We start from the raw sequence: 23,520 nt of genomic DNA, 5'->3' as shown, positions 1-23,520 counted from the left end.
TGCTTTACTGGGCAGAATCATTTGTGAGTCGCAATCATGGCTTGGGTTTTGGAGATCTTTTCTCCTAGCTCTTTCAAGTGGGGGAATTTCCTGAGGGGGATGCCCTTCCCCCTTGGAATTATCAAGGAGTAACCGCTTAGGCCTTAATGTGCCACAGAGCACAAATCAACATAGGACAGTGATGGCAAATCTTTTTCACCTTGGGCGCCGAAAGAACGTGCATGTGTGCTATCTTGCACACTCACATGCCCACCCCCATAATTTAATGCCCCCCGTGCCATATCACCTGCACATGCATGCATTACTGCTGCCCCTCGCGTGTGCACATGGCTTTCTTGAAGACTGGGGATTGCGAAAATGGCCTCCCCCCCCCCCGAGACTCTTTGGAGGCCAGAAACAGTCCATTTTCGGACTTCCGATGGGTCCGTTTTTCACCCTCCCTTGGCTGCAGAGGCTTCTAGGAGCCTGGGGAGGGTGAAAAATGGCCCAACATGCAAACTGGAAGTCCATTCTCCGAACTTCCAGTTTGCGCATTGGGCAGTTTTTCACCCTCTAAAGGCTCCAGGAGGCTTCCCTGAAGCCTCCGGACAGTGAAAAACAGCCCAACGCGCAAACTGGAAGTCCGTTCCCGAACCTCCGGTTTGCATGTTGTGCTGTTTTTCGCCCACCGGAGGTTTCAGGGAATCTTCTGGAGGGCAAAAAATGGCTGAAAATCAAGGCCGAAAATTAGCTGGCCAGCACGCACATGCGCACAGGAGCTGATAGGGCAATGCCTCACGTACCCTCAGAAATGCCTCCGCGTTTACAATATAGATGTGTTGGAAGGAATGTCCTTCTGGGTTTGGCTCCAAGTGTGGAAAAAGACACTGGAGACATGGAGGCTGCTTGGAAAGATGGTTTTAATGGTGGACAGAGCCACATGGCTTGACTCCTGAACAGAAAAGGTGATCACATGCTTCAATGTTGCTGGAGAAGAGAAGAGAAGCTGAGTCCCTGGTTTTATGCCCTCTCTGGCATTTGATATTGAGCTTGTATTCTGATTGGTTGTCAGACTCCCATGGGCCCATGCAGGGACAACTCTCTAGGCTGCGTTTTGAATCCGGTTGAGTTCTCAGATGCCATATGGCGGAGTTGGGTAAAGGGTCAATATTATCAAGACTTAATCCCATCACTCTGGAGCTGAAGGAGAGTACTCTTTATTATGTAAAGTGGACTAGCTCAGGCTTTAGTGGCTCTTTGACAAAGGGGGATGGGCAGGAAGCTGCAGGCAGCTATTCTGTCTTTTAAAACATGTTTCTTCCTTTTCACATCCAGAGAAATATTCTGCCTTTTCAATATTTCCTAGGATATTTCATTTTTTCTGGGAGAGGGCTGTGTGATAACTTCCTACATATGGGACAAGAAAGAAAACCTTACAATGAATTTCTGTGAATGAAACAGTGGTGGGTTTCAAAAATTGTTTGAACCTATTCTGTGGGTGTGGCCTCCTTTGTGGGAGTGGCTTGCTGCCCATGTGACCGGATGGGAGTGGCTTGCCGCCCATGTGACCGGATATGAAGATGCCAACAACACTTGTCAGAACCACCTTAAATTACCTCACACACAGCACTGGCATGTATAAGAATATGATGGAAACTTGTTTTTTAAAAGGCATCTTTGGTTTGCGTTAAAATAACTTCAACACACGCAATGTTCTGATTACACCACAAACGCAGTAGTCATCCTTACCTTTCACAGAGGCACTGAGTTTTATAAATATGAGCATGATAGTGTAGAATAATCATATCCAAGGACCAGTGGTGGGTTTCAAAAATTTTTGGAACCTCTTCTGTAGGTGTGGCCTGCTTTCCGGGTCCACTGATGGAATCTCTTCTAACCGGTTCAGTAGATTTGACGAACCGGTTCTACCGAATAGGTGCGAACTGGTAGGAACCCACCTCTGGAATGAAACGAAAAAGAAAACCTTACAATCCATTTCCAGCCTCCCCCATAGTCTTTACAGCTATCTTCTGGGGATTGAAAAGAGTCTTTTAGTCTTTACTTCTCCATCTCAGGGTCCTTTCTTTCATGTCTACCAGGTGCCATGCTTGGTGTTAAGGTTTGCCAGTCAGGCTTTGCAAGGTCTGCTCCGCTCTGGTTACTGTGATGACTTTCTAGTGGAGGCTGGATCCGAACCCAATGTCTAGTTCAATGTATGGTGTTTCCTCTGGAGGCAGCACCTGGATCCATGTGCTCTGCTTTCACAGGTTGGAGTCATCTGTGCAGGCCTGAAAGACATGAGAAAAAGGTCCCCTCCCCCCTTTGCTGGTAATTTCACCAGGAAAGGCATTGTTGGAGGATTAGAGAAGGGTGAGTGGGGGAGTAGATAGCTTGCAGGGAGAGTTTGAAAAGAAACAACACATCAGTATTACAGTTAAACAGATAAACTGGGAACAATATGGGGATGAGAAAAAGGGAGCTGGATTCGCATGCTTTAGGAAAGAGATGAACAGGTAAAATTATTTAAACACACAGTAAATTGCAGGAATGATTTTTTTAATAAATGAACTTAAAACATTTCCTCACAAATTTGGGCTTTTTTTAAAAGCACAGAGAAGAAAGTTGAACTCTATTCTTCACCCCGTCTTAGTTGGCCAGACCAAACTGGGCGAATACATTTTCTTTTCTTTTCAGTGCTTTTAATTCTTTTCTGACAATTTAACATTTTAAAGAATCAGAGACACTTGACAGCTGTAATTACCTCAAGGGCACACAAAGACTTAGACACACACACACACACACACAAGGACAAAGAGGAGATAACAGAACTGAGATTTACACACACGCTAGTCATTCCTGCCATAAATCTCAGTTAAATTAGGGACGGCACTGATGAAAGAAATGTCCTTCTGGGTTCGGCTCCAAGTGGGGAAAAGGACACTGGAGACATGGAGGCTGCTTGGAAAGATGGTTTATTGGTGGACAGAACCACGTGGCTTGAGCCCTGAACAGAAAAGGTGATCACATGCTTCAATGTTGGTGAAGAAAAGAGAAGGAAGGGCTGAGATGCTGAGTCCCTGGTTTCTATGCCCTCTCTGGCCTTTGATCTTGAGCTTGTATTCTGATTGGTTGTCAGACTCCCATGGGGCCATGCAGGGGCAACTCTGTAGGCTGTCCTTTGAATTCAGGTTTGGTTCAGTTCTTAGATGCCATGTGGGGAGTTGGGTAAAGGGCCAATATTATCATGCCTTAATCCCATCTCCCTGGAGCTGAAGTGGAGAACTCTTTATTATGTAAAGGGACTAGCTTGGTCTTCTTAATGACCCATTGACAAAGTGGGAATGGGCAAAAAGCTACAAGCAGCTATTCTGTCTTTTAAAACAGTGGTCCCCAACCTTTTTATCGTCGCGGACCAGTCAGCCTTTGATAATTTTACCGTGGCCCGCTGAGCGCGCGCAGGGGTGGGGGGGGCGTTGTTCGTGACGACACATTGATTGCGTACCTGCGCGGGGCTCTCTTCCCTGGAGCCTTTGCGCACGGCCCAGGAGCTTTTGCGCACGGCCCAGGAGCCTTTGCGCTGCAGCGATCATGTCCCCCGGCCGCTGCAGCGATCATGGCCCCCGGCCGCTGCGCGGCCCGGTGCCAGGTACTCCACGGCCCGGCACCGGTCCGCGGACTGGGGGTTGGGGACCACTGTTTTAAAACATGTTTCTTTCTTTTCACATCCAGAGAAATATTCTGCCTTTTCAATATTTCCTAGGATATTTCATTTTTCTGGGAGAGGGGTGGATGATAACTTCCTATAGCACAAATCTTAACAAACATACCAGTGGTTGCATAGAAGACAGAGAAAGAGACAAACAAAAACCCCAACATTTTCCCTTTTCTTTTAAGTACCTTTATTTGGCCAAATTGGTTTTCCTGTGTCATCCCTCAGCAAAGCCCATTTTTTACATATTCTTTTTGCTTTCTTCTCATTCATAAATGCTAGGATAGGCATCTCCCTCTTGTCCTAAGCCTCAAGCAAGTCTCCTAAAGGTTTTTTTTTAAACCTCCCTTGAACTGTCACGTCCTATGTTTTTCCCTCTCCGATGTGGGGTTTAACACTTTGGTTCAGCCCGGTTAGTACCACATCAATTTTCAGACAAAAAGGTCTGGAGAGGACTTTGGCTCCCAACCTGAAGTATGTGTACCTCTTCTTTTAGGGAACTCTGCTTCCAGGTTTCAGACCCCTCTAAAAAACGAGACTCTGAGAGGACCTGCTGCCCCCAACACAGATGAGTATGAACATCTCCTACAACTTCATGTCTTGCTTAAGGACCTAAAAAATCCTGGAGTTTGCTTTTGGGATTTTCACAGGACAAAAAAAACAACAACAAAATTTCCTTTCCCATCCTTCAATCACAGCCTCCTTGGCTTTCCCTCTTATATACAGAAGATCCCACATTCTGATGCCCCCCCCCCTTGCTTTCCCAAACCTGCTGGTCACTGCTCTTTCGAACTAACAGCAGGTTGAGGGGGTGGTGGCCCCCCCTCAACCTGCTGTGGCTAGAGACCAGAGAAATAAAATCCAACTGCTGTCCAAGGGTGAAACCACACACACACACACACACACACACACACACACACACACACACATTTCCCAGGCTTTTCCATGCTTTAAAATTAAAATTTAGAGACACTCACCCTCTTTCCAAGCAGCCTTTGAGCTCAAAACCCCTTTAAAACCCTATTCCAAATGGCCAAGGTCCAAGAAAAACATACTAACAGACTCAATGGGTCTGTTGCTAACAAGGGAAGCTTACTTGGGCAAGGTCCATTGGTTAGGTTAGCTTGGAGTCCCATCTGGGATGCCACATTGTTGGAAGAAATGTCCTTCTGGGGTCAGTTCTAAGTGGGGGAAAAGACACTGGAAACATGGAGGCTGTTTGAAAAGATGGTTTTAATGGTGGACAGGACCGCATGGCTTGACGTCCTAGGCAAAAAGGGGATCACATGCTTCGAAGATGTTGAGTGAAGAAAAAGAAGGAAAAAAAGAGAGTCTTGCTGGGAGTCCCTGAGTTTTTATACCCTCTGTTTGGCCCCATCCCAAAGCTTCCGGTTCCTGTGCAAGAAATGCATCCAGATTGGGTGTCAGGGGGGGGAGGGTCTTAGCTAACTTTGTAGGATGTCTGTCTTTTGAGTCCCAAGCTTGGTTGAATTCCCAGATGCCATGTGGTGAGTTACCGTTGCAGATGGGTCTGCCTGAAGAAGGTAGATCTTTGTTATGTAGAATAGAGTAGCTCAGACCTTTAATGGTAACTGTGGTTTAAACTAGACAGGGCAGTGCTTTTTGTACTGCCCCTGTGTTCAGCATCACCTTCCTTTTCTTATCCTTCCTTCCTGTTTCTTCTTTCAAACTGTGACTTCTCCTACCACAGCTTTTTGTTTGAGACATAAGCTGGTAGCCTCTAGCCATAGTTAGTGGGGGTAAAACTAGACTCCAGTTCTTGCAAGGAGACAAATAAATTCATGGGAAAGCTGTACATAGAGCTGTAATCTGGAAGAGGCTCAGTAGTCCATCATCCGAGAGAAACTGAAGTCTCAACAAGACAGCTGCATGCCTGGATCTTCTACAAATGCATATGCAGGTTTGGGTAATGTTTTTTTCAGATTCTCCAGCTGGGCCTGTGATGATAAGCCATTTATATCTGAGCATCATTTTGCAGCAAAAACTACTCTTGAATTGCTGAGACAGCAGAAAATGGGGAAATGAAAACAAAAGGGATATATTTCTAAATAGGCTGTGCTAGAAGAATTTACTTGGTCTGATTTTCTGAGGTGGGTCACAAGTATACATAGAATATGCAATAAACACAAATGGATACCTGCTAGTAATGAAGTTTATTCATTCAACCACTTACAAAGGTTGAAGGTAGGTTACCTCGTTAGTGGTTTATCAGTAGAGGTATATATATATAGCAAGCAGGCTTTGAAGTTTAAATATGCAGATTGAGATGCTCCTGCCCTCAGCTTTAATCCTGAGATGAATTGCCCTGAGAATGTGTGAAATTTTGGAAGGTCAGTCCTACCTAGATGTGGATTTTTATGAGGGGATCTGGCGTCTTCCCTTACTTTGAGGGGATTCTTTGATAGAGCTAGTGATGAGGTACTAGTCTAAGTATTAGGATTGTATGTTTCTGGAAGTTCAAAGGACTGCTAAAAGGGGGGTCGGGGCAAATTAAAGACTTCCTATGTTTAAGACAGAATTTCTGTCTTAAATTCTATTTTTCTATTTAAATTCTATTCTAGTTTAAATTCTCACAACTGCAGATGTTTCATTCCACACTATGCAACTTTATAGTTTCATTATTTCTTCAAGTAGGTCTTGTATCTCACTTGTTTTGAAAAGAAAAATAACACCTACAGTATTATTATCATCAGCGCTAATCCCATCAGGGATGAATATAACATAATGAGCACAGATACACTGGCATTTTTACAAGGCTATATACACGATTTATTGCTTTATTTTTGGTTTTTGTTATCTGATGTACAATTTCCACTTGTTACAACTGATTACTTGAATGGGCACAATGATTTTGAAATATTTTTATGTCTGTTCTTTTTGCAATATATCATGAACATTGTTACAAAAAAAACTGACCAGTTGGATATGACCGCTGCTTGCATTCCACTTTCCTGAAGTGAGATAGGAATGAAGAAATACATAAACCAATGTGAGTGGTTAACTGTACTTGCAAAGTTAGAATGCTGGGAGTAATAACAAGTTATAGTATTCATTGGGGTTAGGTGTCAAACTCGCATCTTCACGGCATTGCCACGTGAAAGATCACAACTTTCCCACCATTTGCTAAACCAGGCATGGCCAGCGCATGACACATCTGGGCTGCGGGGCCATGAGTTTGACAGCTCTGGGTTAGGTATTGGTATGTTTTACAAGGTGAAGCTGTGGATTGAAAAATTAGTATTACAAAGTGATATCACATATCACATTCTTTGATTTCTAACTCTGAAATGCCTATTTTTAAGGCTTAAGCTATAGTGGAGGGTGAGCTACTAAGTTAATGAACTAAAAAACTTTTATTTGCACAAAGTTGTTTCAACAGTCTGAAAATCAGACCAAAGGTATAAATTTAGATAAGATAGGATAAGGATGAGGGTAAGGAGACTGGGAAGAAGAAATGAATAAAGAGAGAGGGGGAGGGAAGCAAGAGAGAAAGAGAGAAAGAAAAAGAAAGAAAGAAAGAAAGAATGAATCTATGAATTTTATCATGTCATATTACATATTCCAAGGTATAATGACAACCTGAAATTCATCTGCTCTGAATAAAATTAATTAAAAAATAACTAAATAAAATTATTAAAAGAGGCAAATCACAACATCAGCACAGAGAGATGGATCCCAAAGGCAATATTTTTCCAAACATGCTACACTGATTTAGGAAAGGCAGAAAAAATGTGCTCAAGAGAGGATTTTTTTTTGCTTTGTTTAAACATCTCTCCATCTTTCTGATGAACCTAGGAACGATAGGACACCTGTGGAGATTACAAAGAATATCATCCTCTTTTTTTCCCATCCGCTCTGGAAATGTTTTGTTAAACAGTCAGCCTTCAAGGCCTGTTCAAGCATTGCAGGTATTAAAAATAAACAGCATAAGTGGCCTGAGAAACTTACTTAAATAAAGCAAAACAGAAAATTATCAGTTCTGTCAAGGACAAAATTAGACAAGATTCTCATGAAATGAGTTTCTTAGTTCAGTCATGCTCATGAAGTGAACAGAAGGAAAATGCAGAAGATGGAGGTTTTATTAACTCCTTTGTGACTCTTCCACAGAATAAATTGTGATCATACATTGGTAATATGATAGAATAGAGTAGAATAGAACAACAGAGTTGGAAGGGATCTTGGAGGTCTTCTAGTCCAACCCCCTACTTAGGCAGGAAACTCATTTCAGACAAATTATTATCCAATCTCTTCTTAAAAACTTCCAGTGTTGAAGAATAACTTGCTTTGTCTTTGTATTTTAAATTTTTTAGTATTTTTAAATTGTTTTTATGTAAGCTGCCCAGAGTCCTTCAGGATTGGGCGGCATACAAATTCATTAAATCTTGAATCTTGTTCATAGTTTCTGGAGGAGGCAAGTTTTTCCACTGATTAATTGTTCTAGCTGTCAGAAAATTTCTCCTTAGTTCTGGGTTGCTTCTCTCCTTGATTAGTTTCCATCAATTGCTTCTTGTCCTACCCTCAGGTGCTTTGGAACATAAGCTTAACTCCCTCTTCCTTGTGGCAGCCCCTGAGATATTGGAACACTGCTATCATGTTACCCCTAGTCCTTATTTTCGTTAAACTACACATACCCAATTCAAGCAACCATTCTTTATGTGTTTTAGCCTCCAGTCCCCTAATCATCTTTGTTGCTCTTCTTTGCACTCTTTCTAGAGTTGCAACATCTTTTTTACATCATGGCAACCAAAACTGGATACAGTATTCCAAGTATAATGCTTTCACGTGATCTTGACTCTATCCCTGTTTGCGGTACAGTTAAATTGCTGATTGCATTGATTGATAATAGATTAGAAATAATTGGGACACTTCACTTTTGCCTTAGCCACAAGCTAAGCAAGTGGATTCTGGAAGCTGCTTTGATGTGGGGGGAGAACTATTTACCCCCAAAATATGATATCCCCTGATAATAAGCCCAATCGGGCTTTTGAGCACATGCACTAAAATAAGCCCTCCCTAGAAAATAGACACTCCCTGAAAATACTGCAACACAGCAGCAGTCATGAGGTGACCACGCTCACTGCCTCCTGCACCTCAAAAATTAGACCTCCCCGAAAATAAGGCCAAGTGCTTATTTTGGGGGTCAAAAGAAAATAAGACTCTGTCTTATTTTTGGGAAACACAATACATTTGCTTGCAAACAGCGAGGTGGCACATCGGTTCAAGACAGAAGAATCTTATCAATGCCATAGAGTATAAGGCAAAGGCCAACAATGTGACTGACCTGCAGACCTCTCAGCCAATGGAAATTAATCCAGATGAAAATACATTCATGGGGCAAGAATCCTTTTCCATATTAACTTCAATCCTGAGCAGGACAGTGCAAATCAAACTGAGGACCCACTGGGTCTTCAACTCCAAAGTTCTATCTAACACCAAGGGCTTCCATCAAAGCATCTTTGTAGAAATTTATATAACTTGCATGAAAATACAGTAATAGAGGAACCTATTAGATGATACCCATTAGATGAAAGAGAGGTTTAACCACCTGAAAATTGAGAATGAAGTTCTTGACATAAGTCCAACAGAGCAACAAACCAACCACATTGCTTTTGCTCCCTTAGATGAAGCATTTGCACTCAAATTGTAGAAATCAATTCTCTGGATTCAAATGAGCATCTTCTTCAAAGGAAAAGCAGAAGAAGTGGCAGTGCTGGATGAGCAGGGGTGGAAGCATCCCACTCAGAAAAAGCAAAAATGTGTTCTGGTGCCGCAGTGGTTAGAAAGCTAATTCTGCTGATTGCTGGCTGCCTGCAATTTGGCAGATTGAATCTCACCAGGTTCAAAGGTTGACTCAAACTTCCATCCTCCTGAGTGGGTAAAATGAGGACCCAGATTGTTGGGGCCAATATGCTGACTCTTAAACTGCTTAGAGGGGGCTGTAAAGCACTGTGAAATGGTATATAAGTCTAAGTGCTATTGCTATTGTTATTATTTTAGGCTGAAATATAATCATTTCTACTGCTACTTGTTTCCAATTCTTTGAAGTTTTAATAGCTCCTGCTATATGGAAAAGTGAAAAGCAAGATATTTAAAGTTTAGTAGAGAACAAGAACCAAAGAAATTAGGTAATATTGGAAGATTAGCCACTTATGAGATTATCCAGTCAAAGGTTTGGAGAAAACCATTATTGCTGAATTCACACAACATGGAAAACCAAAATAAAGTACAGTATATTACAATATAGTATGCTCTATGCTGTCTTGGATAAAACAAAAATCTGCTTTTCAGAAGAAAATTCATCTGAACTCTTCCAGCAGGCTGTAGAAACTGACTCTGCCTGCAACTATCTTTGATATGAGAAAGGGAGCAAAGTCACACTTTCAAGGTTCAGTTACTATAGCCTATATAAATAGAATTCCAATGTTTCTTGTGAAGTCTGACTAGTTTGGAAAATCATATTGATCCATAGTATTCCACTAATGAGTTGTCATAGAGCAGTGATTCTGAACCTTAACAGTTTTAAGATGTGTGGACTTAGCTGGGGAATTCTGGGAGTTGAAGTCCACACACCTTAAAGTTGCTGAGGTTGAACAACACTATTAGACTGCAAACTGTATTTAATTTTTGATAAAGAAACCTGATATAATAGTTTTGTATACTGTTGCTCTCTGTGTTGATTATGCCCACTAGGTACAAAGATCTAGGGAGGGTAAAACTGTTGTATATATTCATGCTCCCAAGACTGCAAAGAAGCAATAATCAAACAAAAGATATTCTCATTCAGTCTTATAATCTAATTTTAATTGTTCTTCCAATTAGTTCATTTCATTTTCATTATTTGTTCTACTGCCAAGAAGTATAAATCTGATCTCTAAGTGTTTTTCTCCATACAACAGTCTGACTTGTGATGAAAGAAATGTCCTTCTGGGTTTGGCTCCAAGTGGGGAAAAAGACACTGGAGACATGGAGGCTGCTTGGAAAGATGGTTTACTGGTGGACAGGACCACATGGCTTGAGTCCTGAACAGAAAAAGTGATCACATGCTTCAATGTTGGTGGAGAAAAGAGAAGAAAAGGCTGAGATGCTGAGTCCCTGGTTTTATGCCCTCTCTGGCCTTTGATTTTGAGCTTGTATTCTGATTGGTTGTCAGACTCCCATGGGTAAGGTGACCAGATTTTAAAATTGGTAAAGCAGAACACCATTGATGGGGGGACGGGTGGTGGTGGTGTGTTCTTGATTAAAAAATTTGCCGCCTGGTGCTGCAGCTGAAGTGAAGCTGCCAAAGCTCCCGCTGGTGCCCTCGCCCGTGGCAGCGGTGGTGCTGCCTCCCCCTCCGCTTGGAGTACCTGAGCTGGGCACCACGTTACCCCTGCCACCGCTGCCTCTTCCTCCGCCATGCTTTTGAGAAGCCATGGGGCCATTTGTTTCCTGCTCCCGCCCCCTCCGCCGCCTTCCTACTGGCTCCCGCAGCCTCATGGTTCCTCAAAAGCACGGCGAAGGAGGAGGGGGCAGGGGTAATGCAGTGCCCAGCTCAGTTGCTCCGAGTGGAGGGGGAGTCGCCGCTGCCATGGGCGGGGGTGTCGGGGGGAGCTTGGCGGCTTCACCTTTCAATGTTTTTATTGCAGAGATCCTCTGAAATCCTCTGCATTGGGCTTTTCCATCCTCAGTTTCTGCGGAGACTCCAAGCCCTAACAGCGGAGACTCCTGCCTTTCTCCCACCGCTCCTCTGCAAGCCAGAGACACTTACAGAGTATGCCCACAAAAGTTGACCATCAGCTTGAGGAAAGGGTTCCTGTATTTGGTGGTCTTGCACCGGGGGCAACCTTGGTTATCCTCCAACTCATCTGTTAAATGCTTCTGCCTACTTCGCTTCGCTGGCATTCTGCATGCCTTAAAATGCAGGGAGGGAGGATGATGGGACCGATGACAGGGACCGGAGCAGACGGAGGGATCCGAGGAAAAGAAGGAATGTGAAACTCCACCAAAGAGGCGACAAACTGGAGAGCCAAAACTCTCAAACCTTTGAATCCTCTCAGACCCTCGTGCACCAGTCAAGGGGGAAGTGCCGTGGAAGGGAGGTCGGGGATATTGGGGGTCCGGGGCTCGTGGGAAGGAAGCCGCCTTGGAGTTTAGCAACCTCAGACTTCAACTCCTGGAATTCCCAGCCAGCAGGTGACACATCCCGGATGCTGGGACTTGCAGTCTGCAGCCATGGAAAGTGGTGGAGCTGCATAAAACCGAGTGACAGAACCGGATTTCTGCAAACATGGAGAAATCCCTCCACAAAGCCCGCAGGGAAGGCGGGTCACAAAGGCCACCAGGGAGGATTCCTGCCTTCTGATTGGGGCATGGGGAGAGTGGTGCAGGGTCGCCAGGCGGCACAGCGAAGGCAGCGGATCCCGGGGGGCCTCTGAGGCCGTCGTGCCGGTGAGGATGGCCCAGCTCGCCAGCATTCAGACCCGGGCAGCTCTGCAGTGACCCTCGCAGGCGGCTCCCGACGGGCTCCGCAAGCTGGGCTGCAACCGCTGCACTTCTGGCCGGGAAGCAGCGCCCACCCACCTGTGGCTGAAGGGGATCCGGGGGTGGGGGTAGGGGGGAGCGCAGCACCTGTGGCCGGCCTGGTGGCGCCTCCTGAGGGAGGTCGGGAGCCGAGGGGCGCCGGCGGAAGGCTCCCTTCCTGCAGGGCTGCAGTTGCCGTTCATGGCCACCGCCGGGTGGAAGCCATGCCGAGAATCTTCCTACTAAATTTGCTGCTGGAGCTGCCATCACCCTCACTCCAGAAACACGGCGTCCGCCCTTTAAAAGCGTCCATCTGGCTCTCCGGTGAGGGGAAGGATCTTTCCGCTGTACAACATGGAAAAACGCCCTGTGCCCTTTGCTAATTACTTTATGTGTGCTTTGAAAAGAGGAGAGCGGATGAAAAGCGGGACTTTTTTGAAACGCAGCGGGACTTTTTTGAAACGCCGCGGGACACGGGACAAATTATTAATAATCGGGACTGTCCCACCAAAAGTGGGACATCTGGTCACCTTACCCATATGGCAATGCAGGGGCAACTCTCTAGGCAGTGTTTTGAATCCAGGTTTGGTTGAGTCCTCAGATGCCATGTGGTGAGTTGGGTAAAGTGCCAATATTATCATGCCTTAATCCCATCCCCCTGGAGCTGAAGGGGAGAGCTCTTTATTATGTAAAGTAGACTAGCTTGGCCTTCCTAATGGCCCATTGACAAAGTGGGGATGGGCAGGAAGCTACAGGGAGCTATTCTGTCTTTTAAAACATGTTTCTTCCTTTTCACATCCAAAGAAATATTCTGCCTTTTCAATATTTCCTAAGATATTTCATTTTTCTGGGAGAGGGCTGGGTGATAACTTTCTACACTTGCAAGCACATACCGGTAGTCCTTGACTTATGACCACAATTGGGACTGGAATCTTGATCATTGAACAAAGCAGTCAATAAGTGATATGGCAAAGGTTAAACTCCAAATGTTCAAATGGCTATTTAAAAGTTTCAGGGAGCTAATGATGGTAACTAAGTCTCTAATATGGAATGTTAAGCAATTGCATCAATTTAGCAGGAAATGGAGTGCTCAGTATTGAATGGTATGATTTGGTATATGGCTGCTTGTTTGCTGTATAATAAAGAGGTGGATGAGAACTTTAAAGGTCATGCTCTGGGGAATGCCTTGCTACGGGTTGGGAAAAAACATCAATATTAATTAAATGACATGGTAGATTTATAAAAAGGTTAAGGTATTCTGGATAAAAATATGATGGATTATGCAAAATGTTCTAAAAAAAAGGGATAAAGTTTACCTCCCACCTATTTTTTGTTATGTATAATTACTGACTGTACAGCAGTAGAGATTAACTTGACTTTGCATTTGATAACTGCAGCTAGATTGTTGGTGGAGCAATACTGGAAGAAGGAAGATTTGTTTACTATCTAGGAATGGACATTGAAAATCACAAACTTAGCAGAGATGGCTAAAATATTTGCATATCTCAAGGATAATTCAAATGAGAGATATAAACGAGACTGGGAAAAATGGATTGACTATATTCAAAATAAATATGGGTCTAGGAAATTTCAGATAGCTTATGATTAAGATCAGAAATGATACAAATTGTTTATAGTTAGCCTAGCAAGGAGGAGCTAAGCTCAATTCAAACATGTTATTAACTTTCTACGTTTTCTTAAAGTATATCTTAAACTGTTTTTGCTAAAAATTTATACCTTGTATTGGTTCTGGGAAGTCAGGGTGGGGGAAGGTTGGGGGGGTTGGGGGAGAGGGGGGAGGGAGTGGAAAACATCAATATTATGATTGTACATGTATACTGCTATTTTTTCTTTTTTATGTATATTGAAATGGAATTATAAATATCATCAACACAAAAGGGAATTTGCTCAGAAGCTGAAATACACCAAGTGAATTAGAGGAAGAGTGGGAAGCAGAGGAAAGAAGAAAGATAGGAAGAGAGGGAGAGGAGAGAGGGTGAAGGGGGAAGATGAGCTGTATAGGGAGGAGTGGTAAGGGGAGAGAGTAGAAGGAGAAAGGAAGGGGAAGTAGAGTAGAAAATGATGGAGGGAAGACAGAATGTAGAAAGGGGGAGGAGAGAAGGGGAAGACAGTGTCGGATAAGGTATAAATATGGTGTATGGAGTGCAGAAGAGCCAATAACTGGGTTTTTCTTTCTTTCTTTTTTTCTTTGGTAGTTGATGGTAAGATGAATTGATGTAAGTACTTAATAATACAACTTGATATTGACTATGTAATAGTATACATGTGATTATATGCTATGAAAATGGAAAATAAAAACTTTTTATGACAAAAAAAAATAAGACGACAAAAAAAAAGAATATAAAATTAGGTACAAGAAGGTACATAAAGCACAACATTATTTATTGCTAGGGCTATCGACCAGAACTTCAATAGACATTCATGTGGCAACTGGCAGGTATAAGAGAGAATGTTACATTAAAATATTTGTTATCTAATAAGTGATATGCCCATATGCTCAATGTTGGCAATCCCAAATTGTGGTTGTTAAGCAATTTCCTATGTCATTAAGAGGGCAGAAGGAAAAAAATCTGCCTGCCAGAACTGAGATCCACGTGAGAGGGGAAGGTCTCCACTCAGCTGCAGAAACAGAGCTTTGACCTCCAAGGTCTGAGGCCTATTTCTGCAGCTTGGCAGCTGGACGGAGTTTCTCTCCATGCACGGAAAATGCCTCTGCCGTGCTGCAGAAACAGAGTTCAGATCTCTGTGATCCAACTCTTTTTTTCTTCAGCACAGGAAGTTCAGTTCTTATCAGGCAACTTTATCAGTTCACGCCCCCTCCCCAGACAAGAGGGAAACTTCTCAGCAGGAGGGAGCATCTTGCAACCTTCCGGTCTGGCTTCCCCATTGGCCTTCTTGGGGAAGCTGGCAGAAGAGATTGCAAACAGTGATCACAGGGCAATCGATCGTAAGGCCAAACAAATATCCCAAATGTGGTCATGCGGTCCGCTGACCTTCTTTTGGACTCTAAGAGGGGTGAGACTGACCGGTTGCTACTTGTGAACACCAGACTTTCATGCCTTACCCTTTCCCATGTACGGCTGCCTTGTACACTATTGACTTTTGGCCTGGTAGCTGTGGACGTCTCTCCGGGACATAGAGGAGAGAGAGGAGCGGAGTAGTTCTCTCTCCACTTTTACATCATTGTTTCATAGCACACAATTGCAGTGCTCCATGCATTTTAACATATGGTGAGTGCTTGAGGTGTGACTGTGATGTATGTATGTACCCACTTTTATTATATAGCTGTATTTGTGTTTTTTAAATTGTCGTGGGGGAGTGTTTGTTTGGATGAGTGAGTACGTTTGAGAAGGCTGGGACTACAACCGGGTACCTCCTACACTGAGTGCTTTGCAGAAGTGTTAGGGGGGCCTGGTTTAACCCCCAGCCTTAGAATGTATGGTTCAAAGGGCTTGCCAGGGATGTCGATAGCCCTGGGGGAGGGTGGGGAGCCTATGGACACGAGAGTGGGCCGGAGCATTACGGTCTTAACTGGGAGGGGCAGATATGGTGGGGACTTTAGGGCAAGCCATTACCGGGGAAGGAGGGTTCACTATGTTACAGAGATCCCTCCTTCTGGCCCTATTAGTCCCACTCCAAGGCCAGATGGTGCGAGTAGTCAGGGCCCTGGTCTCAGGCTGCTGTTGCTAAATGCCAGGTCTGTCGTTCACAAGGCTCCCCTCGTCCGGGACTTAATTTTAGATGAGGGGGCAGACCTGGCATGTATTACTGAAACCTGGCTGGGCCCGGAGGGAGGAGTCCCCCTCACCGAGATGTGCCCAGAGGGTTTTCAGGTGCTTCACCAGCCGCGACCTCAAAAAGGGGTGGGGGAGTGGCCATGGTTATCCGAGAGTCATTAGTTCCTCGTAGGATCCCTGCTCCGGAGCTTGTCGGGTGTGAGTCCTTGCTGGTGAGGTTGGACCCTGGGGATCAAGTGGGCTTGCTGCTAACATACCTGCCTCCCAACAGCGTTGCAGCAGCTCTCCCCTCGCTCCTCGAGTCGGTAACCGAGCTGGCAGTTGAGTTCCCCAGGATTATGGTGCTGGGGGACTTCAACTTGCCTTCGCTTGGCGAGCACTCTGATGGGGCGCAGGAGTTCATGGCTTCCATGACAGCCATGGGCTTGACCCAAGTAATTCGGGATCCGACTCACTCGGCAGGTCACACACTTGACCTCGTATTCCTCTCGGAGCAGTGGAGTTGTGATCTTGGTCTGAGGGGTATTGAGATCTTGCCCCTGTCGTGGTTGGACCACTGCCTACTGAGGCTTGACTTTCGGAGGCCGATCCCCCACTGTAGGGAGGAGGAACCGATTAGATGGTTCCACCCCAGGCGCCTTATGGGCTATGGGCTTTCAGACAGCGCTTGGTGTTATACCTGATACTCTCGCCCGCGATTCGGTTGGGACGCTGGTCGCTGCTTGGAACTTGGCGGCGGCAGGGGCCCTCAAACGGATTGCGCCTTTACGGCCGATCCGAGGCAGTGGATCCAGGAGGGCTCCTTGGTTTACTGAGGAACTCCAGGAGATGAAGCGCCAAAAGAGATGCCTAGAGCGCTGCTGGAGATCCAGTAAGTCCGAATCAGACCGGGCACTGTTAAAATCCTGCATCAGAGCTTACCTCCGGGCAATTCGGACGTCAAAAAGAACTCACATTGCCGCTCTGATAGTTTCCGCTGAGTCACGCCCAGCCACCTTGTTTAGGATAGCCCGTTCCCTCCTTAAAGGGGGGGGATGTGGGCACTCCTTTACAAGGTAAGGCTGAGGAGTTCGTCCAATTCCTTGCGGATAAAGTGGCTCGGCTTCGGGCAAACCTGGACTCCAATTGCGCAGAGCCAGCCGAGGTACCGGGGGAGAGTCTTGAACGACACCGTTGGATTGATTTCCAGTCTGTTACTCCTGAGGAAGTGGACAAGGCCATCGGAGCAGTGAGTGCCTCCACATGTGTACTGGACCTGTGTCCCTCCTGGCTGGTCGCGAAAAGCAGGGAGGTGACACGGGGCTGGATCCAGGCGATAGTGACCGTGTCTCTCTGGGAAGGGTCCTTTCCCCCCCCCTTTAAAGGAGGCGGTGGTGAGACCCCTACTGAAGAGACCGTCCTTGGATCCAGCCATTTTAAATGTCCAGTCTCCAACCTCCCCTTTGTTGGGAAGGTTGTTGAGAAAGTGGTGGCCTCTCAGCTCCGGCGGTCCTTGGAAGAAGCCGATTATCTAGACGCCTTCCAATCTGGTTTCAGCCTGGCTACAGCACGGAAACTGCTTTGGTCGCACTGACCGATGATCTCTGGAGAGCCAAAGACGGGGGCCAGGCCTCCGTTCTGGTGCTCCTGGACCTCTCAGCGGCCTTCGATACCATCGACCATGGTATCCTTCTGCAGCGGTTGCGAGAGGTGGGGGTGGGAGGCCCCGTTTTTCGGTGGTTCTCCTCCTACCTCTCGGGCAGGTTGCAGTCGGTGTTGGTTGGAGGACAGAGATCGACCCCTAGGCCCCTTAACTATGGGGTGCCACAGGGGTCAGTCCTGTCCCCCCTCCTGTTTAACATTTACATGAAGCCGCTGGGAGAGATCATCCGACGGCATGGGATAAAATACCACCAGTATGCGGACGATACTCAATTGTATCTGTCCTCCCTGTGCCAGGTCAGTGAAGCAGTTGACGTGATGTGTCAGTGCCTGGAGGATGTGAGGGTCTGGATGGGGGTTAACAAGCTGGCTCTCAATCCTGACAAGACCGAGTGGCTTGTGTTCTTTCCTCCCACAAATTGGCAAGGTATTCCATCTCTCAGGCTGGGGGGTGAAATTATACGCCCCTCAGACAGGGTTCGCAATTTGGGAGTCCTCCTGGACCCACAGCTGACCTTAGATCACCATTTGTCGGCTGTGACCAGGGGGGCATTTGCCCAGGTTCGCCTGGTGTACCAATTGCGTCCCTACCTGAACCAGGAGGATCTTACAACAGTTACTCATGCCCTTGTGACCTCAAGACTGGACTACTGCAATGCGCTCTACATGGGGCAGCCCTTGAAGAGTGTTCGGAGACTTCAGCTGGTCCAGAATGCAGCCGCGCGAGCGATTGTGGGTGCGCCACGGTACACCCACGTTACATCTATCCTCCGCGAGCTGCACTGGCTGCCTATTGGTCTCCGGACTCGCTTCAAGGTGCTAGTTATCACTTATAAAGCCCTACATGGTATTGGACCTGGGTACTTGAGAGACTGCCTCCTGCAAATTACCTCCCATAGACCCATTAGATCCCACATATTAGGCCTTCTCCGAATTCCATCTGCCGGCCAATGCTGGCTGTCGACCACCCAGAGGAGGGCCTTCTCTGTGGCTGCTCCGGCCCTTTGGAACGAGCTCCCCGTGGACATTCGGACCCTCGCCACCCTTCAAGCCTTCCGGACAGCCGTTAAGACCTGGCTGTCCCAGCAAGCCTGGGGTTGAGTTCCCCCCCTACTCGAATTTGCTGTGCTTGTTGTGTTTTTTAAATTGTTGTATCACTGTACTGTTTGTCTTACTTTCTGTATTTGTTCCCCTTCCCCTGGTTTTTGTTCAGCCGCCCGGAGTCCCTTTGGGGAATAGGGCGGCTTACAAATCGAATAAATACCAAATCCAATACCAAATGTGACTCCAGTGTGACATTTCACAAGGGTCAGAAAGACTTTGTGGGCCCTTTCCAAGGTTATCCTAATTTCTGAACTGTCATTAAACAACCGGTCAAGGATTCTCTGTACAGCCTGAGGGATCTCTTCACGAAATGCAACAAAACCTGTACTGTAATCAGCTGCCCCGATCGATTCTTTGGCAGTGGAGGAGTTTCAGCTGTCTATCAGCTCGACAGAGAGGCCAATCTTAACAGTTCACTAATCTTCTTTCCAAGTGCTTCTTCACATTCACCACCGGAGCAGCTCACCGCAAAAAGCGGCGGGGACATTTTTCAGCCGCCTGTCTTGGGGGAAGGGTAAGGGAGCAAATTCAGCCGGCTGAATCGAGTCCAGCTGGGTTGGCCTTCCCCGCTGTTAGCTCGGGCAGCGCTCAAATCTCCTCCTCCTCGCAAGCGCTTTCTGGAATTCCCCGCCTACAAATCAGGCTCCGGTCCTACAGCAGCCTGCAAAGTAAACAGAGAGGTGGGACGCCAGTGTGACGTTTGGAAAGCGATACTTTGCGCGTTCCCTAATAAAAGGGGCAGGCAGCCGCGGAAAACGAAACTTTGCGGGCTGGAGAAGAAGAGTTTTGAGGGGAAAGCGGTTCTTTCACTGCGCGGCACTGCTCTGGACTTGCTGCCTTCTTTTTTTTATATATCTCGGCTGAGGTGAGTAACGCGCTCCGGAGATGCGTCCCTGCAGATAATTCCGCTCGCTTCACGGGTGGAGCCCCGTGAGCTCCTTTACAGCCGAGGAGCTCGGCTTAAACAAGGATGGAGTTACGACGACCATCTCTTCCGGTTGGGATGTGAAGGGATAATTCGGGCTAAATGGCGCTGGGGGTGCGGGGGGGGGGAAGCAGTCTGACTTTTTGTAAGTCGTAGCGTCGCGGTAGATCGGGAATCTCGGTCCGTTGGTCGCTATGGGAAAATGGAGATGCGGCTCTGCCTCTTGCACCGGAAAAAACCTAGGGACTGTGGCCCAAAGAGAAACACGGGGACCGCCCTCCTTGCAAGATCTTTTTCCTTATGGCTATAATAACTTCCCAAGGTTGGGTGGTTTGTGCATTTGCAGCCCCTCGTGGGTGTGGTGCCGGTGATCCGAAGTGAAGGACGGTTGGGGAAGATGGCAGAGGGCTCGATCCGTCCATGGTTTCGTTTTTGGTGAAACGCTACTTATGCTATCCTCCCTCCCTCCCGCCCTCTTCTGGGATCTGGCACTGTTATACATTACGCCCTAAGGAGTGTCAGACAAGGAGCGTAATACAGTAGTAGGTGCTTGCTTTTCAAAACCGAAAGTGATATTTTCACGCAACAAAATATATTTTGTTTTCGTGGTTGCGATCCTTTGGGGGGGAAATAGTGGCTTGGGATCCTTTAAGTGGGATGTAGTCCTAGGTGTTAAAAGAGTAACTTGAGCTTCTGCAGCTTTCCTTGTTGCCATTGGGGAGACTGGGCGCAGGTGACTGGAGAGGAAAACGAAAGTAATCTACCCTCAATTTGCATAGCGGGCGTTGATTGGACGCTGCCGCCGTAGCGGCAACAGCAGAGTTGCGCCTATCGTACAGTACCGAAAACGTTTCCTTTCTCTCGCTACTTTCTTTTTGCCGCGGCTGCACAGCTATCCGTCCTACTAGTATGAGTAACTCTCCTCCCGTTTGTTTTTCTGCTTCCGGGCAGGCTGTAAAAAAAACCCTCACCCTGGGTCGCCGATCACGCAAGAAGGGCATTAAATGCCCTAAATGTCACTACACTCAAGATGCATCCCACAAATTCTGTAGTAACTGTGGAAATCACTTGACTCCTCAGCCTGGCAGTGTGCAAAGTAAGTTTGTCGCAGTCTCAGCCATGAATCGGTCGATCAGATGCAACTGTTTTTTTTTTAAGTAAGAACTGAAATAGTAATTAAAAAAATCAAAATATGGTCTGTAAAAAAAAGGATAAATGGAATTTATATAGGCTGTCTTTGCTCTGTCATGTCCTGAATGTGGTAGAGCAGTGGTTCTCAACCTTTTCTTCACCACGGACCTCATTGAAGTATGTTTTGTTGCCATGAACCATGGCCAAGGCCCCCAAAACTTAATTCAAGATTTAAATCACAACATTTCTATGAGTCTTCTTGGACCCCTTGGGATGACATGCGCCCCAACTGTCAGAGGATCACAGGTTGAGAACCACTGTGGTAGAGTGTCCTACCAAGATTGTTTATTGTAAATGTACTACTAATCTGACATTGAACTTAAAAAAAAAAAGCTTTAAAATAATAAAATTATGTATGTTGCCTTTCTCTCCCCTAACCTTTCTCTATTCCTTTTTTAAAAAAATCTCATTTCAGAATAAATGATGGTTTTTTAAAAGAACTGATTTCCTGTCACTTGAAGTACATTAATTTAGAGTAGGGTACCCGATATAGAGTAATTTAGTTTATGGAATTAGATTGATATTTAATTCAGCAAATCTTTTAAAGTAATGAAATAATCTAAAAATCTTCCTTAAAATATGTACCAGTCCTATAGTAACAGTCCCATAAGACTCATTTTATATTTATAGATTTATAGACTCATGGATATATTATGTTGAGTCCCAATTAATATGTTCCCCTCCAATTGAATGAGTACTGCTATCAGAAAAAATAGATAGAATTTCAGATATACATCCAATGGCAAACCTATGGCATGTGTGCCAGAGGTGGCAGGCAGAGACCTCTCTGTGTTCCGGTACACACATACGCTGTCCAGCTGGTTTTCGTGGGCACCAGGACACCAGAAAATGGCCTAAAAACACCCTAAAAAATGGCCCCCAAACCAGCCTGAAAACGGCCCCAAAAAACCAGGAATGCATGTGCCAGTCAGCTGGTCTTTGGGTTTCTGGCACGCACAAAAACCAGCTGGCTGGCGCACATCCGTGTGCCGAAAACCCAAAGACCAGCTGGCTGGCATGCTCACAGCCAGCTGGTTTTTGGGCTTGCAGTGCTCTGGTGCGTGCATATGCACACATGTTCCGGTTTGGGCATTCTGTGCCAAAAAGGTTCGTCATTACTATCCTATGAGGTTATGTGCATAGTTGTTTTAAAATGGGAGAGTAGCTGCGTGCATTTCAATTTAAGCACCGAACGGTTGATGTTCCCTGTAGTGCAGGCCTGGGAATGTAAATACACTTTGCAATAAAAAGGCCCTATAGAAAACTGATAGTTTCAGTATCTTAAGCAAATTGTTTTTCTTCCTTTGTCCCTGAGATTCGCATTGCAGCCTCTCATTTGAGTTCAGATTGCTGTTTAATTGACTTTCAAAAAGCATCCTATTTTAGTTGCAGAGCAGAGGGATGCAGAAAAGACGTCAATGACAGAGATGGAATCTGAGGGAGAATGGAAGATGGAGAGCTCCCTTTCGTCAGGATCATTTGTGGATGAACAGCCCTCTAGTGAACAAACACATGGGGCATCTGAAGAGTCTCCATCAGGAAGCCTTGAGAAGGTCACCTCGGCCTCCCAAAAGCGAGTAAGTAGAATTAGTGTATTTGTATACGAGTTGTGCTCTTATCGAAAAGTTGTCGCTTTTTTGCAATGAGAGAATTTTCAATTACTCCATCTTCCTAGTCTTCTGTTTTTTCGCTTTTGCTGCATTTACTTGTTTATTTGTTGATACATAACTACATTAAAAACTAACATTTATATTTTGCCCCCAAATAATAAGTTCTCTGAAAGCAAGGCTGTTTTTCAACAGGCAATAAAAACTATGAATGTTGATGACTGGAATATGTTGGATGAAAATGATAATCCTCCTTCCAGAAAAAAACGAAGGGAGAACCCATGTCTAAAGGAGGGCGGTAAACTATGCCCAATTTCTCAGCAGGTAGCTTTTCTAGTACGTGGTTAATCTTATTGTCATGAGTTGTTGGATTGCTTGGACGCAAGTCTAATTATTCTGAGATTTGGGACTTTGTTGTTCTGAATATGAATGTGTGATTTTGAAACAGAATTGAAAGGTCAAATAGACCTTTCTAGGGGAGTCTATTGATACAAAAAGTTGAAAAGAAGGACATTCCTGGTGATGGAAATACGAATTTGACGCTGAAGGATGTCCCTCCCTCTCCCAAGCTCTAGTCCAACATATAGAAGTACTCCTCGACTTGCGACCGTTTGTTCAGCAACCATACAAAAATTATGATGCTGAACAAGAGAGACTTACAACTGGTGCTTGATGTTAATGGCCACTGCAGTGCTCCTATGGCCACATGATTGCCACCTCGGCTCTTGGCAACCCATTTGCATTTATGATGGGTTGACCAGCCCTCCTTGATCACCATTTGCAGTCTTCCCTGCCAGCTTCTTTAGAAAGTAAATGGGGAAGCCAAGAGGGAAAGTTGCAGGCTCCTGTAGGACTCCCTCTGGTTCCTGGAGTCTGCCTGAAAAAGATCCGTCAGGATCCATTTGGGGAATGACTTTTTCAGCCAACCTCTTTTAAGAGCAGAAGGGCTGCCTGCCAGGTTGACTTTGCCCCACATGCACGGCAGAGTCCCACCTCCAAGCAGCCCTCTCAAAGACGTTGGCTGGAAAAGTCCATGACAAAAGCCAAGTGGGATTTTATCCTGGGCTGCTGGTAGCCTGGATGGAG

The 23,520-nt window shown here is 45.7% G+C and overlaps 1 protein-coding gene across 2 annotated transcripts in view; it reads left to right on the top strand.

Annotated features, from left to right (window-relative positions):
* Positions 1 to 19,402: 19,402 nt before the first annotated feature.
* Positions 19,403 to 23,520, top strand: part of RNF213 (ring finger protein 213) — a 147,155-nt gene continuing 143,037 nt past the window's right edge. Inside the window, exons 1-4 of one of the 2 annotated variants that reach the window (XM_032212394.1) lie at positions 19,403 to 19,576; positions 20,588 to 20,732; positions 22,214 to 22,404; positions 22,630 to 22,758. In XM_032212394.1, coding sequence (XP_032068285.1) covers positions 22,246 to 22,404; positions 22,630 to 22,758 — 288 coding nt within the window. In that variant the 5' untranslated portion in view covers positions 19,403 to 19,576; positions 20,588 to 20,732; positions 22,214 to 22,245. The remainder of the gene's footprint in view (positions 19,577 to 20,587; positions 20,733 to 22,213; positions 22,405 to 22,629; positions 22,759 to 23,520) is intronic. The other variant, XM_032212395.1, reaches the window with a different exon arrangement.

Source organism: Thamnophis elegans, chromosome 2, assembly GCF_009769535.1.
Source record: "Thamnophis elegans isolate rThaEle1 chromosome 2, rThaEle1.pri, whole genome shotgun sequence".
Taxonomy (NCBI): Eukaryota; Metazoa; Chordata; class Lepidosauria; order Squamata; family Colubridae; genus Thamnophis; species Thamnophis elegans.
This window is presented reverse-complemented; position numbering and strand designations above follow the sequence as displayed.